Consider the following 16,993-nt stretch of genomic DNA (forward strand, 5'->3'; position numbering starts at 1 on the left):
TTCAAAGTAAACAAGTCATGTATGTATATACAAATATAAGTGTGTAAGTGTACACAAATTTATAGAGGGAAAGAGACATCGTATGATCTTACAACCTGTTCATTGTGTTTATTTCGATCACTCTTAAATTGACTAATGTATTTGCCATTTATATTAAAACATGGTGCAATTGTGAGGGCTTGCAATTTTTTCTAAACTAAAGCCACACCTCTGAGGGGTTTCTCTTTAATGCTGTAGGTGTATTTCAAGGCCACGTCCTCTTAGTACCAGCGGGGAACTGCGCAGTCATCCGTCCTCTGCTGTACTCACTGTGCCCCATCCTTGCATTTCAGATGATGTGGAAGGTTTTTTGAGTTAATTGGAACAAAGTAGGATAGGAGTTGTCTTCACACAAGATATCATACTGAACCAAGACCTCACTGTCAACTAGAGGAAAGGGTTATTGCGTTTGAGAGAAAATTATATGTTCTCTGAAACAATACGCAGTTGTGGTGATTTCCTTGAGACATGCAAAAATGACTAGGTATTCATTTCGACTGAGGTCACAGTATAACTTCATTTTTAAAAACAAGAGTAAAAACCAGACAAACACATCCGTGTGACCACAGTGTTTTCCTTTCATTTTAGCTCACTGCAGATTTTCTTAACAAAGTTCGTCTGTATGAAGAGTGCTAAAATAAGCAAAGCCTCCTCTTCTGATCTTATAATATTGGAAGAGTCTTTTATAATGTTTAAATATTTTTCTAGTTCAGTGTAAATCTTAAAATTAAGCTCACCCAGACAGCGGATAGAATCTGAATCGTGCCTTTATTTGCTACTGAAGGAGATGATTTTTAGACAGTGAAATATTGATTTTGATGAAACATCCACTTCTCTTTATGAGAAAAAAATTGGCTTCCCCCATATAGCATCAGTATTACTTCAAAATAACAAAAAAAGAACTGGACGAATGAAGTTAACACCCCTTAACCAAGTCTGTAAAATATTTATGGCCTCTTTTTTCTCACTGGAACTTTATGTGTGTTTTTATCCAGTGTATGCTCAATGTTTCTGTGATATTCTTTTACAAATAATATGTGTGTTTTTAAAGTTGTGCTATTTGTTTTTTTTTTTTTTCCATAAAACTTTCGGCAAGTCAAGAATAGAACATTTTCTTCTGTATAAAACATTCTTTATCAAAATGAAAATAGCTTGAAATCTAATATAATGTCCCAAAGGGCCCCATATTTGACTCCATTCAACACATGCTTATATATTGAATGCCTATTCTGTATTCATCTGATTCTATATTTTTGCCCTAATCAACCCATTTTATTCTGACCACGTCTGAATTCATACTTCTGGTTCCGGCCCTTCTCTCCTCAAACCTGCATACATACACACATGCTGGCCACTTGCCTCAGATTCCTCATTGACTTGTGGGCACATTAAGTATGATAACACAACAGCAGCAGAGATAGTATTTGAACTATCTTGGGTGTGACTGTGTTGGGGGTTGGACTGTAACAGCAGACAAGGCATATGGGACTGGAAGGAAGTGATTTCAGAGGTGGAGAAGTATGTGCCCATATTCGACAGAGGATGATCTCTGCCACCCTTTGTCGTTCTGGCAAGTCTGTACTGTGTTGTCATTTGCAGTAAACTACACATAACAGAATTTACCATGTTAGCTTCTTTGGTGTATCAGTGCTGTGATGTGAAGTATATTCATTTTGTTGTGCAACATCACCACCATCTATCTCCAAAAGATGTTCACTGGCTGAAACTGTACCCACTAAACCGTAAGTCCCCATTTTGCCCCTTGCTCACAGTCTTTGGCAACTACTATTCTGTCTTCTGTCTCTGGAAACTGGACTACTCTAGGTATGTCATAGAAATGGGATCCTATATTATTTGTCCTTTTGTGGCTGGTTTATTATACCTGATGGATTACATGGCCAGTATTATGATTAACTATTGGATTAACAGGCCAGCTCACTTAATTCAGTATATAAGTATTCCTATATCAGGCATAAAAGTTAGAAGCTGTTGCTTACTGGATTATATGCATTATAAGTAATCCTCTATCAAATATCTATAATGATTTTAATGTTTTCTTCTATAAGCAAATTCCCACTTCCCCAAGTAGCATTTCAATCCCCTTTGGCCAGATGTCTGTTTTGGTGGCAAATAATTATGGTTCAAAAGCCTCAAGGGGTAAGAGCTGATACTTCAGATACCAGCAAGATACTAGGGCCTAACTTCTTCCCAGTAACTAGTACAACTCTAGAACAGTTATTCTTTTGATGTTCCAAATTTGGGAATAATTTCCTAATCCCTGAATGGCCACCCATGTTGACACAAGACTTTAAAGTTAGTCCTATAAACCATTGTTCAAATTTATGGACCCTTTTGTAAGTAGAGAAATAACATTTTTATTTTCGCTTTAGGGACTTGCTGTGATTAAATATGTTATGGTTATGGTTTATAGTTGCTTTGTTCCTTTGGAATTGGGAACCATTGTGTAGATAACCATCTTTCCTTTTGCAGTTATTTACAAGGCAAACCAAACACACTTGCTTGCTTTCTCCATGCTGGAGTTTCTCGGTGTGGAAACCATCATCTCTCCACATTGTAGGATCATATTGTCTAGGTTTTGCAATTTGTTTTTTTTCCTCTGTGATTGCTGTTTACACTGAGCCAATGGAGGTGCTGTGGCCCAGGAACCTGTTGGAGGAATCTCTTGTGGGTTAAGCTTCCGTGAGCATAGACGCAACCTGCTAGTTTGCCACCAGGGCCCACTCAAGGCCATGCTCATGTGGCTGTCCAACGATCTTCTGAGCATCCAGCCCAATGGTCATCATCCACCGAGGCTTGTATCTAGGTGTAGCAGTCAAAAGGAGGCAACCAGAGAAGCTGCGGGGCAGCTACGTTTCCCTGCCTGTCTAAAAGGAGTCCTCCCTCCGCCTTGGGGTCCGCGTGCTGAGAAGCAGCATTGTTTTCAGACCTGAAGTTGCTGAGACATTACTTCCAGTATCTTGGCAGTGTGCATCTACTGCTTTAGGGAGTCACTTTTGAAGGTTTCTGTGAATACTTTTTAGGGACAGAGAGTTGGTAACTTTCTGTTTTGAATTAGTATAAATGAAGAACACACAGTTTTTAACTTGGAAAACAGGTGCTTTCATTCATGCAAAATTACAGAAACAAACATGTTTTACAAGATCCTTTTAAATGTCAGGTGCTTGGAAAACCTTCTAAATTCATATGGTAGAGCATAGTACTTGGTAGAAACAAACTGACGTCAAAAGAAAATTTTCAGTCTGTTTTAGCAGACAAAGATATTGAGCGATCTTCTGTCCACTCGTTCACTCTTCAAAAGCCTGCCACAGTGGAGCTGAGCCAAGCCAAAGCCAAAAGCATGGAATTCACCCCAGGGGTCCATATGAGTGGCAGAAGTCCAATCATGTGTGCTGTTACATACTGACCCCTGGGATGTGTATCCTTTACCAGCTGGAACCCAAAGCAGAACTGGGGCTCAACTCAGGCTCTCTGATAAATAGGATATTGGCATCCCAATTAGTGTCTTAACTTGTGGGCCAAATGCTCATCCTAAGAAAAAAAAATGTCTACCCTTGACACAAAGATACATCAGATTCACAGTTCTCACATTCTAGTAGTGGATTTCTGTATATAAATACAGATTACATGACTCACTGCCAGACCTCCTCTTTCCTCCCCACTCTTGTGGGAATATTTCCTCTCTCTCGTATTGTGTATACTGCTCCTAACAAAGATACTCCAGTCCTTTGTTCCTGGATTCGAGCTGGTTTGCTGTGGCCTGACAGAATGAATGTCAGTATCAGTGGACAGGCTGTGTGGGGTACGGAAGCACTGTTTCTCTTACACAGTTTACATGGTGACAGAATTAACAAAGGAGAATCCTTTTGTCTTCATTTAACTGAGCCCTCTCCCTACTTAGTCCCCAACCTCAGCCCACTTCCCATCCCCCCATACTACCCTGGGACCTCATCCCTGACTTTTCATCCCTCTTCCACCATTCCCTTAGCACTCATCATCCTGCAATTGAAGTTCCTTTTGCGCTTTGATAAAGTCCCAACCCCATGGAGATACTCGGAAATTTTAATTGAACTCCTTAGTACTTCCCAGAAATTTCAGAGTTTGAGAATTGAGAATCTTTATCCCACAGCTTGGGCTGTCAAGGTGAGAAATGTATTCCTGGCATCCCAAGATGAAGCACAACACTGAATATAGTTTTCTCCCAGAAAAAAATAAATGTCAAGGCATAAATAGTGATTTCCCTGGAACGCTTCATGCTATGCTAGGAATACATCTCGGCTGAATTGTCTTTTGCAGGGACTACTGCGTGAACCTAGCTGATGTTTTTAATGGGAAAGTGCTTACTTTAGAAATTCCCAATATCTTAAAGATGGACTTTTGGAACCTTTTTTTTTAAATTTTTATTTTGAATTTTATGGTATGATCCTATAGAGTCTGGGATTCCCCACCCCCACAAATTCCCACTCCCAACTGATTTTCCCCATGTTGTTACAACAGTATAGTCCTTCATAAGGAGTTTTAATTCCATCAGTCTGTTATTTAAATGTGCCCGAACATATGCTAAGTACTCTGATTTGAACCTTACACAATGTATACGTTGTTCAAAACAGCACATAGCACCCCATAAGTGCGTACAATTTTTTGTGTTAATTTAAATAAATATCAGGGAGCCGGTGTGATGGCTCAATTGACTAAGTGTCTGCAAGTGCTGATATCTCATATGGGTGCTGGTTTATGTCCTGCTGCTCCACTTCCCATCCAGCTCCCGACGTATGATCTGGAAAGCAGTGGAGGATGGTTCAAGTCCTTGGGCACCTGCACCCACATTTGGGACCCAGAAAAAGGTTCTGGCTGCTGGTTTTTGATTGGCCCAGCTACAGTCATTGTGGCTATTTGGGGAGTGAATGAGTGGCTGAAAGATCTGTCTCTCCTTCTCTCTGCAAATCTGTCTTTCCAAGGAAAAGAAAGTTAATCCTAAAAAATAAATAATTTAAAAACTTTTAAAATCACATGATAAGCATTCAAAGTTTTTACAAGTATTTATCTCCTCATTCTTTAATGTAACTGTCAGCATCATCATTCACAACAAATCTAAAGGTAAAGTTTACTTTTTCTAAATTTTATAAAGTTCACTATTTTCAGTTCAACAATAAAAAGAATATTTAGGTTGGCTTGGACATGTTAAAGGGTAAACACGTTTGGAGAAGGGAGCAATGGCTATTCATTTTGTTAAGTTCTGTGGAAAAAATATATTCCAGGTACCACGCAGGAAGTTTTAAACTTGTATCTTAGAGGCAGTGCATTGCTATGTGAGGGTTAGCATTTTTCCTAGTGTGTTACTTTAGCTTGGGTTTGTAATTATTTTTGTGTTTCATGGCTTTACAGGGTTCAAAATTATGGATAATAATGGAATACCTGGGTGGTGGTTCAGCACTCGATCTCGTAAGTATTTTTAAATAATTGCATACACACAAATACACTTCATAAAAATTGAAGTAAATGGTGCTTTTTGGTCAGGTTAAGTTGTTGCTTTAGCTACGTTCGAATGAAACTCTCACGCAGACACAGCTGTGTTGGCAGGTATGCGCATGATGTTGACGGCACAGGGGTACGTGAGAAATGCAGAGCGCTTAATAAAATCTTCCAAATTCAAAGTGTGTTCATGGCTGTCCATTTTGAGTTTTACTACTTCCAAGATTATTCCGGAAAATAATGTCTTCGATTTTTCAGATATATGTAATTGATGCAACTGTCACTAAAAGTAACAGTCCACTGCTATGGACTGGACGTTGCCCTCCCCCACCGCACACATGCTTTGTATGTTGATTCCTAATCCCCGAGTGATGATAAGAAGAGGTGGGGCAGGAGGCACAGGGGAGGATGGTTAGGTCATGAGGATAGAACTCTCATGAAGTGTCCTTTATACAAGGGGCCCCAAAGAGCTCTCCAAGTCACTTTCTAACATGTGAAGGTACAGTGAGAAGTTTGTATGGAAACCAGGGAGAGTTGAGGAAGTGTGCTATCACTAGACACTGACCCTCTGGAATTGTGAGAAATTAGTTTGCCCTGAGCCACCATGTATCTGTAGTATTCTGGTACAGCAGCCAGAACTGAAACTGTGCTTCTACAGTTCTGAACAAGTAGGTTTATAGATCAAGTTCTTCCCAAGAGTTCCTTATGGCCCCTCTATAGGTTATTTGGAAATATGTTGGCAAATTTCGTTATTACAATGACTTGAAAGTGCTACAGCCACTTGAGTGGACAAGGGTCAGAATGCTAAAATTCTGCAGTGCCTAGAAATCATCCCTAGGGGAAATGTGTCCATACATCAGGTGCTTTAGGGAAATGCTGCTTTCACCCCCGCTCCCCCGTATTACGGTAATCCTGTCAACATTGGTTCCCTGCCCTCCCCTTGTCCTCCACTTTAAAATCTGGAATAGCATGTCATCATATTTTTAACTTAATAAGAATTGCAAGAGGCAGTGACCACTGGACTGGCCTATGGGCATCTGAGTTTATATGGCTGGCTGCACTCCTCACTAAATCTGGGAGTGTGAACAAAGTGCCTAAACTGTCAACACTTAAATGTCTTACAAAACATTTGTTTCTAGGTTGTCTTCCATTTTTGGTACTTTGTGACTAACTTTTTTTTTTTTCACAATTCTGCCTGTGTGGTATTTCTAAGGGAAAAAAAAACATTTTGATGATCATTAAATCACATTTGCATTCTTATTTCTAAGAGGAGATGAGTTTTCCTAGCTTAAAATGACTGAATACACTTTTTAAAGATTTATTTTATTTTTAATTGGAAAGTCAGATAGACAGAGAGGAGGAGAGACAGAGAAGATCTTCTGTCCATTGATTCCCCCAGCAGCCACAATAGCTGGAGTTGTGCCGATCCGAAGCCAGGAGCCTGGAGCATCTTCTGGGTCTCTCAGATGAGTGCAGGGTTCCAAGGCTTTGGGCCATCCTTGATTGCTTTCCCAGGCCACAAGCAAGGAGCTGGATGGGAAGCTGGGCGGCCGGGATTAGAACTGGCGCCCATATGGGGTGCTGCCATTTGCAAGGTGAGGACTTTAGCCAGTAGGCTACCATGTCAGGCCCTGAACATATTTTCAATACTTTAACCCTGATGGGCTCAACGTTTCAAACAGCAGCAGGAACAGAAATGAGCATAGAGGGTTTTCTTTCCTTTAGGCGGAGGGATACTTACACCATTCTAATGAAATGGCAAAGAAATCTGATGGAGAGCTGCAGCTCACCTCCAGGAATTTGTCTCTGTAATCCGTTGCTGAACATGACAGTCCTTCCTTGTGCCTAACTTTTGCATCCTAAAGCTTGAGTTCAATTTTTCACTCTCTCTGCCCAGTAGTGAGAGAACCCCACTGGCCTTTGGCTATGTAGTAATCCTTTGGGCGTATGGAGTCAGGCTTCCAGCTCCTCTTGAAGTTGTCTTTTTAGAGCCTGGTTACCCAATGCCTTGTTTATTAGCCCTACAAGAAGCCTCTCCGTTGCTTTGCAGTTCTTTCTTTAGCTTTGTAAATATTGCCAGTCATTTCCAGATTTATCCGTTACCTTAGCTGGCCCCAATGTATTCACCATGTCTCCTTCCTGGTTTTTTGGGGAGTGTTGGCAGGGCTCATCCACTCTTTATCAGGTTCAGTGATAGCAGTGTTAAGCCTTTAAAATGGGCCAACCCCAACTAACAACCCTAATCCAAATCCACTAGTAACAGTGCGGTCACTTTTATGAAATATCTAGGCAAAATAATCGTAAGGTCTTAATCTCATCCTGTCATTGTGATATCTGTCTTATAAAACAAATGTCAATAAAGGAAAAGTCAGTGAATTTAAAATGGTCGCAGCACCTAGTTCCAGTTTTGCCACCAGTTAGCTGATTTAAATTTAGCAAGGCCTTCCCCCTTCCAATACCCTTATTTCCTCAAATCTGAAAGGAAGAATTTAAAGTGTGGCATTGTGGTGCAGTGTGTTAAAGCCACTGCCTATTACGTGGGCATCTCATAGAAGAGTGCTGGTTTGAGTCCTGGCTGCTCCACTTGTGATCCAGCTCCCTGCTGATGCACCTTGGACAGCAGTGGAAGATGGCCCCGGTACTTGGATTTCTACTGCTCATCTGTAAGAGAGTTCCTGGCTTCTGCCTTTGGCCTGTCTCAGACTTAGCTGTTATGGCCATTTGGTAGGTCAACCAGCAGGTGGAAGATCTGTTTGTCTCTTTGCCTCTCTCTCTCGGGCACTCTGCCTTTTAAATAAAAAAAAAAAAAAAAATATATATATATATATATATATATATATATATATATATACACACACACACATATATATGTATATATAGATTTAGAAAATAAAAAAATGACTTAGTAATTATTAATTTTGCACATCCAATGATATGGATGTAATTATAAAATTTCCCTGCTGTGTAGATCGTGCTATTCTTCATGTTTAATCCTGCACTAACGAATGCTGTTACATGGTAGAGCTAAGAAAGACTTGGATATTGAGGGCTGCTCTGCTACCTGAAACAAGAGAAAAGTAAGAGGGAAGTTGAGCAGAGTGTATTTTCTCACTTTCATACCAGAAGATTATGACTTGTAATTTATGTCAGCATTATGTAATTCAATCCTTGAGAGTCTCTCACATTCTTGAAAAACAGCTGGACAGACTTGGAGCATATTGTACATTATTTCACTGAATTTATTATACCCCACTTCTTTCCAAAAAGAAATGTAACCACTTACAACAAAAACACTTATTACTAAGGCAAATAATATAAAACATGAGCACCATGAGAAAAAGTTGGAGCTAATACGTGAACCCGAAGAGAACATGTCACATGACATGGCAGATTAGGGACTGGCTGGAAGTCAGGGCAGCTGGAGGAAAATCCACAAGTCTAGAAGTGTAAAGTCACTGAAAGAGTAAATGGCCCTGCCTTGCATCTCCTCACTTGAAAGTAGAAGCAGGTTTCACAAGACCAGACTACTACTCTAGGGAGGAGGGGTTATCTATGAGACATGATGGCCAGGGCTTAGGTCCCTAGCAAGAATCTCAGCTTGCACTCTAAGGAGAGTAGACCAAGACCCTGGTAACATCTGTCCTATAGTTGTGTTGACGATTTTAAAGAGAATCTCTGTTCTGTCTACTTTCCTTCTCTTTCCAGCTGCCACTTCTCTCCTTTTGTAATTAGTAACAACATGTTAAAGGAAACATTTTAGCTAGACACCTGGGACCATATTCTATATGATAAAAGAAGAGAAAAAGTTGCCCACACCACCCATCCACATTTGCCTGTTGCTGAGTCTTCTCATTGTCTCCCAGCAGCTGGTTAAGTGGGATTTTACTTTCACTGGAATTTAAACTGGACTTCAAAGTAGTAGATTAGTCAGTGGACCTTTAGGATTCCTCTGTGAAACTTTTAAATAAATATGTTTTAACCTTCTGAGCTAGGTAATATGCTATTTTATGCTTGCCATCTAAGTGCTAGCTTGGACCCCATGGACCTTGCCCAGCTTCTTAAGTAAACAAGGTATGCCTCAGCTGGCCCTGCCAATGCTTTATGATCAGGTGAACATAATTGGCACTTTTACTGGTGTGATGTTTGTCCCTTAGTTATTTACTACTAAGAATTTCATTGCCAACCACCAAAGAAATAATATGCCATTTTCACCTTTTAGAATGGCTTTAATCAGTGCTGTATAAATAGAAACTTTCAAGGTAGAAGTTGATAGATTTAGAAGTAAATAGATAATGGTTGTCTGGGAAGGGGAACCTATTGCATTACAGAAATCCCTGGAGTTTACTATATACCCAGACCACAGTTAATATTAGATGGTGAGACAGAAATATGAATGCTGTCTTAAGCTGCTAAATTTCAATGTGAAAAGTGCCCTTTATTGAGCATAAATCTGGCATTCATGAAAGATGTAATACACAAGGTGCCAAAGAACTGGGAGTCCCTCCCAGGGAGAGGCCAAGTGGGCAGTGCTGGATTTTCACCACCTCTTCCCTCCTTTCAGCAAACAGAGCTCGGCCTCAGCTCTGACTTCAGATTCCCACGCTTTCCTGTAATAATATTGTACAGTCCAGTGTTTGTGCTTTATGAGGTACCAGAATTTTGAAATAACCCTTTATTTTAAGGAAAGATTTTCAGATATTCCATTACGAGTTCTCCTGAAACCTAATCATTGCTTGCCTTGTGTTCCAGTTGGATCTGTTGCCTTTAGTTCAAGGAAGGGGGAAAGAAAGGGAAATGTGGTATGTTTACTTGAAAAAAAATCCCTCCATGACTTGAAAAAAGATTTTCTATAATAATAAAAGTCTAAAGATTTTAATTATTATATTCCTGACTAAATTTAAATTTTCATTCTCAGAAAAGTTCTGTTCCTTACAATGTTATTGAAACCTGCATGACCGACCTATGTGTCACATAGCTGGTTATTGGAATTCCTAGGAACAGTCTCATCTAAAAATCAGTTGGGTGTCAGTCTAATATCTAATGCTTTGAAATAGAAATACCAGAGTTCCAGTCTCTGATAGCTTTTTTTGTCTCATCTGTAGGGGAAAAAGTGATACCTGATTCTGTTGTTATTTGTGCATATTCAGGCATGAATGTTTCAGATAAATATTCAGGAAAAACAGAGTTTGAAGCTCATATGGAAGTAGATGTGCTGGTATTATCTTTCAAGATTAAATGTAATCTTTTCAAAACCCCTTCATTTTTTGGACTTAAGTCTATTGCCATCTTCCCCATTTTTTTAAAAGCTTACCTCATTTCTTTAAATATTGGTTTCATATATTTCCTGAGTGATGCTCTTATTGGAAAAATATCCATTTTGGATTTGATTTTTCCAAGCTTTTCGACATGTGTGTGTGTGTGTGTTTTTCCCCTGAAGCTGCGAGCTGGTCCATTCGATGAGTTCCAGATCGCTACGATGCTAAAGGAAATTCTGAAGGGTCTGGACTATCTGCACTCAGAAAAGAAAATTCACCGAGACATCAAAGGTATACACAAGGCTAACAGAAACCTGGGAAAAAAGACACATATTCTGACAAGACTGAATTTTCTTTCTTTTCCTTTTGTCCTCCCTCTCCCCCCCTCAGCTGCCAACGTCTTGCTCTCAGAACAAGGAGATGTTAAACTTGCTGACTTTGGAGTGGCTGGCCAGCTGACAGACACACAAATTAAAAGAAATACTTTTGTGGGAACTCCATTTTGGATGGCTCCTGAAGTTATTCAACAGTCAGCTTATGACTCAAAAGTAAAGTGTTACCTGTACAAACTGGTTTTGTTAATGCACTTTGTGTAGGACACCAACCTAGTTGATGCAGCACCCCAGTTGTTCTTGCCTCTTAAGTATTTCTGAAGCTAAGGCTGTGTCATTCTGCAGCTCTATCATGAAGTCCCTTGGCGAGTGTACTGTTTGAATCATATTCATATCACTGGCTTTCCATTCCACTCATAATAACATTCAATCTTTACTGTAACATACAAGGCTTTACATGACTTGGGCATTGTCTGCCTTTCCAGCATCTTCTCTTCTATAAGCCTATATGCTTCAGCTACAGTGGCCTCCTTGCTCATTAAACACAGTAATTAGACACCTACCTCACAGCCACTGTACTTCCTTTCCTTCTGTAACACCCACCCTTCCAGTGGGGTCTCTGCTTTATTGTTACCTACACAGAGAGCTCTTCTCTAGCCATCTTCTGCAAGGCTCTAGCTGTTGATCCCATCATTCATGATTTGTTTATGCTGCTTTCTTCACAAAACTTAGCAGTATCTGACTTTCTCTCCCTAAAATGCAAGGCCCGTGGGAAAAGGGATTTTTGTCTGGCCTATTCATTTGAATCCTTCATGCCCAAAATGGCATTTGGCACAAAATATGGAATTTCAGTTTTGAATAAATGGATTGTATCAATGAAATATATTTATCAGATTTTTTGAGAGATTTTTATATTGTATGACCATCAGATTCCACTGGCTATTTTGTGGCAGTTTATTAGCATGGGATTTCAAGGAACTGTATAAGTGTGTGTGTGTGTATATATATATATATTTTATTTCTCTTACCTTAGGCTGACATATGGTCTTTGGGAATTACTGCTATTGAACTAGCCAAGGGAGAGCCACCTAACTCTGATATGCATCCAATGAGAGTCCTGTTTCTTATTCCAAAAAACAACCCTCCAACCCTTGTTGGAGATTTTACTAAGTCCTTTAAGGAGTTCATTGATGCTTGCCTGAACAAAGATCCATCATTCGTGAGTATATAAGGCTGTTACTTCCATTTGTTTTCTATTACAAAAACCACTTACAGAAAAGATGGCTTTTGTTAACAGTGGGGAATAAAGTACATGTGAAAATTGTCAAAGATCCATCTAGAAATCTGGTTCTTGCCTCTGTATAAATTCTGTTCCATGCTTAATAGGATCTTTAGTTTCTTTTTTCTAGTATTCATCTTTTTCTTGGTCCCTAGCTTCCTCTTTATTCTAATGATTCTTTCCTGTTTCAAGGGGAGGGCAATTTGGGAAACAAAGGTTTTTTTTCATATTATGTCATTATTAAAGTATGTGTAAATATATATAATGCTGCTTAGTCACTGGTATTTTCATTTTTCATGAAAAATATATTTTTGTTTGGTGTTTACAAACAACAATAATAAGTTGAGTATTTTGATCTATTGAATTCCATTCATATACTTAGCAAATTTAATTATAGTTTGTTTACTGGTGTTAAAAACTGTTTTATGACTTTTAGAGATTAGAAATAGAGAAGATCTGTGTAAGCCTGATTTGACTTCTTCTAAGTTGATAACAAACATTTCTGATATTAGTAAATTGCTACTTTAAATAAAGACCCCATTGCCTGGTGTCTGCATTTAAAATGCATTAGACATTCATTGATGATGGAAAAATGGGATTGCATGATCAACACAGATAAAAAGAATAGCCTTGCTGGTTTACATTATTTCTTCTCAGTAGACAAGTGCATTTATATTTTATTTTAAAGCATTATTTTTGCATGTTTTTAATTTTTCCTTGGCTTTTAAGAGAGCCCTGCACAGTGGTTTGGTCACCTCCTGTCTGTTAGGCTTTATATAAATTGTGGAACCAAAGTAGTGAATCTTTAAAAAAAGACATTTCCTTATATATATTTTTAAGATTTTACTTTTATTTTTATTTGAAAGTCAGACACACGGACAAGAGGAGAGACTGAGAGGAATCGCCTCCGTCTGCCAATTCACTCCCCAAGTGACTGCAATGGCCAGTGTTGAGCTGATCTGAAGCCAGGAGCCAGGAGCTTCCCCCCAGGTCTCCCACGTGGGTGCAGGGTTCCAAGGCTTTGGGCCATGCTTGACTGCTTTCCCAGGCCACAAGCAGGGAGCTGGATGGGAAGCGGGGCAACCGGGACCCGAACCAGCAGCCATATGTGATCCCAGCTCATGCAACTCGAGGACCCTAGCTGCTAGGCTACTGCACCAGGCTGAGTAGTGAATCTTTTCTCTTTTTTAAATTATTTTTATGTATTTTTCCCTGGGATACATTTTTGTAGGTATCAGAATTTATCCATCCTATTTTTTTTAAAGATTTTTTTTAAATTAGAAAATCACATTTACAGAAAAAGAGACAGAAAGGTGTTCCCTCCACTAGTTCACTTCCTAAGTAGTTGCAATGGCTAGAACTGAGCTTATCCAAAGCCAGGAGCCAGGAACAACTTCTGGGTCTCCCACACATGTATAAGATCCCAAGGGCTTGGACCACCTTACACTGTCTTCCTATGCCACAAGCAAGGGCTGAATGAGAAGCAGAACTGGTATCCATATGGGATGCCAGCACTTGAAGGTGGATGATTAACCTGTTGAGCCATGGAATCACTAGTTCCAAAGTGGTGAATCTAATTTGAATGCCTTGAGCCACTTCAAGCACAAAATTAGCAGGAGAGGCATTGTAGTGCAGCTGGTTGTCACAGGGGACACTTGCATTCCACATTGGGAGTGCCAGTACAAGTCCCCGCTGCTTTGTCTTCTGCTTAGCTTCCTGCTTGTGCTGCTGAGAGACAAATGATGGCCCAGGTGTCTGGGGCTTTGCCATCCACATGGGAGTCCCAGGTAGAGCTTCCAGCTCCTGGCCTGCAGCCTGGCCCAGCCTTGGCTATTGACAGTGATTGGGGAGTGAACCAGTGGATGAAAGGTATTGCTCCCCCAACCTTTCTCTCTCTCTCTCTCTCTCTCTCTCTCTCTCTCTCTCCTTTTCAGGTGGACAAAGATAAATAAATTTAAAATACTAAAAGAATTTGTAATTATTTTAGAATTAGACAAATTACAAATAGAATTAGACACATTCTTCTAGCTTTTTAGCTCTTAACATGTCTTTGCTATTTTGTAAGCTAATAATTATTTTTTTTCACAAACATGAAGCACCAGGAAATAACCCTCTGTCTTAAATATTTTCCCATAGCGTCCTACAGCTAAAGAGCTTCTGAAACACAAATTCATTGTTAAAAATTCAAAGAAGACTTCTTATCTGACCGAACTGATCGATCGCTTCAAGAGATGGAAGGCAGAGGGCCATAGCGATGAGGAATCCGATTCTGAGGGCTCTGACTCGTATGTACAGTTTTTTTAAAAATGTTTATGTCGGTAGCCCGTCTTAGCATTTGCATATTTTAGCTATAGTGTAATGTGCTTGCTCCAGCATAACATATACATTGTGTTCTGCGGTTGTTACCTTAGCAGCTATGAAAGTGTTTTTTCAGTCACAGGATGTGGAATCTGTTGAATTTAGAAACTTGTTTTTCTTGGCAGTGAATAGGCTCTAGTTTTGAATGGTCTCAGTCTAACCCCTAGTGGATGCTTGAGTATATTACAAAATTTGAAACATGATCTGACAAAAGATGATATGTTAGGTTTGCCCAGACTAATAAAGAGCTGTGTCTTCCCCCCCCCCACACACACATTGATGGTAATCTACAAATCCCTCTAGAGAACTGACCCTAGACCTTTCCCATCTCTGGGCTGCATAGCTAATGTCATCAGACTGGTACGCACAAACACTCATTTATGCAAGATTTTTTTTTTAGTAGCATCATTTATGTGAACAATTCAGCCTCAAATTGAGTTTAGATAATCTATTATTCTACCCCCATGGAACTGGTAAAAAGGCAAGCACTGAATTGTTGTGAGTGTATACTCACATTCCTCCATTTAGGAGATTTTACCCAGCATTTGAACATAGGGGGAAGTATCAGAAGCATTTGTGCCTTATTCTCATGTCTGTTAGCCTTATCTGCCCATGACAGTTACCGATGGAACCTTCAAGAAAATTACAAGCCACGCTGCTGGAGATCCAGATTGAGTGGGGGAACAATGGGAAACAGATAGTTTTGGACATAGAAGATCTGCATGTGGGACTCTAATGTACTTTTAGAATTGAGAAATACCACTAATCTAAGTAGGATATAGCTCCCTGAAGCTGACATATATTGGGACGATGATCTGTGCAGTGTGCCTGCATTCATTTGGCACTTTTTGCGTGCTGAACTATTTTGAAATTTAAGGAGTTATCTTTGGCCATCTCTTTAGGGAATCCACCAGCAGGGAAAATAATACTCATCCCGAATGGAGCTTTACCACTGTGCGCAAGAAGCCCGACCCGAAGAAACTACAGAACGGGGCGGTACGTATGTGGGGATGATCATCTCCTCCTCGTAGGCTTTTCCCAACTATAGATACAATTATAATGGCCAAAAAGTGTTAGCATTGAATACTTCTGAATGACTCCCTCACTGGGTGCACAGTATGCCTCATTTGCCATTTGTTTGCAGCTAATTAAGAAGAGGTAATAGAAGTCATTAAGGTGACCATTTGTGTATTTTAAACGCATCTTACTTAAGAGAGATACATTAGCCTGGGACAATGGTGATATCTGTTGTAGTCCTGAAAGTTGGAGGCCTTCTGGATAATGTGTCAAAAGATATGGAGACTTGTATTCCATCAGGGCTTTGGGGTGAGATTCAAATTAGTTCACAATCGCTATGGGAGAGCTAAGACAATATGAATTGGTATTTTAATTTCATGTATATAACCCATATGATTCATTCAAAGGAGCAAGATCTGGTGCAAACCCTGAGCTGTCTGTCTATGATAATCACCCCTGCATTTGCTGAAGTAAGTGCAAGTTCTGTAGTGTTCAGTGCCTATGTTAAGTGGTGTAGTAGTGAAATGCTGTAACCATCCGTTTTTCTCAGCTTAAACAGCAGGATGAGAATAATGCCAGCCGAAATCAGGCCATTGAAGAACTTGAGAAAAGCATTGCTGTGGCTGAAGCCGCCTGTCCTGGAATCACAGATAAAATGGTGAAGAAACTAATCGAAAAGTTTCAAAAGTAAGCTTGAAATGCAACTTTAAAAATGACCTCGACATGCTTGTGAGATGTTCATTTGGGAAGCCACATAACTTTGATCCAAGCATTTCAGTTATTCCTAACAAATATGACGGTTTCATAGTTGCGCATGTAAAGAGTATTTTTTTTTTCCATTGCCCATCCAAACCTTACTTTTGGAATTATTCTCTTTAGGCATGATCAAGTAGTTTTCCACTGAATAAAATGGCCTTTTCCTCTTTTTCCTGTCTTTGCTAATAGCAGTAGACAAAAGGTCTCTAAGCATGGTCTTATTTGGTCCCTTGTAAAACATCGTTCAGGAATGTTTTCATTCTTGCCACTACCCTTGGCCTTTGCGGGAACACCATTATTCACACAGTTGCCAGTGCTAACATTCCTAAGTTTGACCCCCATATGAAAAGTTAAATAACAGATTTTAGGTAGTGAAACTCACTCCAGATGATATAGGGTCCTTCTGTTTGACTTCACTTTCTGTTCTACCTCTTGAACTATAAATTTGATTTTGTTCACATTCGAAA

The 16,993-nt window shown here is 39.7% G+C and overlaps 1 protein-coding gene across 1 annotated transcript in view; it reads left to right on the forward strand.

The window, feature by feature from the left end:
- STK26 (serine/threonine kinase 26) overlaps nt 1-16,993 on the forward strand; it is a 57,353-nt gene that overhangs the window by 37,894 nt on the left and 2,466 nt on the right. Inside the window, exons 4-11 of the mRNA XM_004587703.4 lie at nt 5,443-5,499; nt 10,967-11,075; nt 11,175-11,332; nt 12,150-12,335; nt 14,532-14,680; nt 15,656-15,749; nt 16,178-16,240; nt 16,321-16,457. Of these exons, the coding sequence (XP_004587760.1) occupies nt 5,443-5,499; nt 10,967-11,075; nt 11,175-11,332; nt 12,150-12,335; nt 14,532-14,680; nt 15,656-15,749; nt 16,178-16,240; nt 16,321-16,457 (953 nt within the window). The remainder of the gene's footprint in view (nt 1-5,442; nt 5,500-10,966; nt 11,076-11,174; nt 11,333-12,149; nt 12,336-14,531; nt 14,681-15,655; nt 15,750-16,177; nt 16,241-16,320; nt 16,458-16,993) is intronic.

The sequence above is a fragment of the Ochotona princeps genome, chromosome X (assembly GCF_030435755.1).
Source record: "Ochotona princeps isolate mOchPri1 chromosome X, mOchPri1.hap1, whole genome shotgun sequence".
NCBI classification, from domain to species: Eukaryota; Metazoa; Chordata; class Mammalia; order Lagomorpha; family Ochotonidae; genus Ochotona; species Ochotona princeps.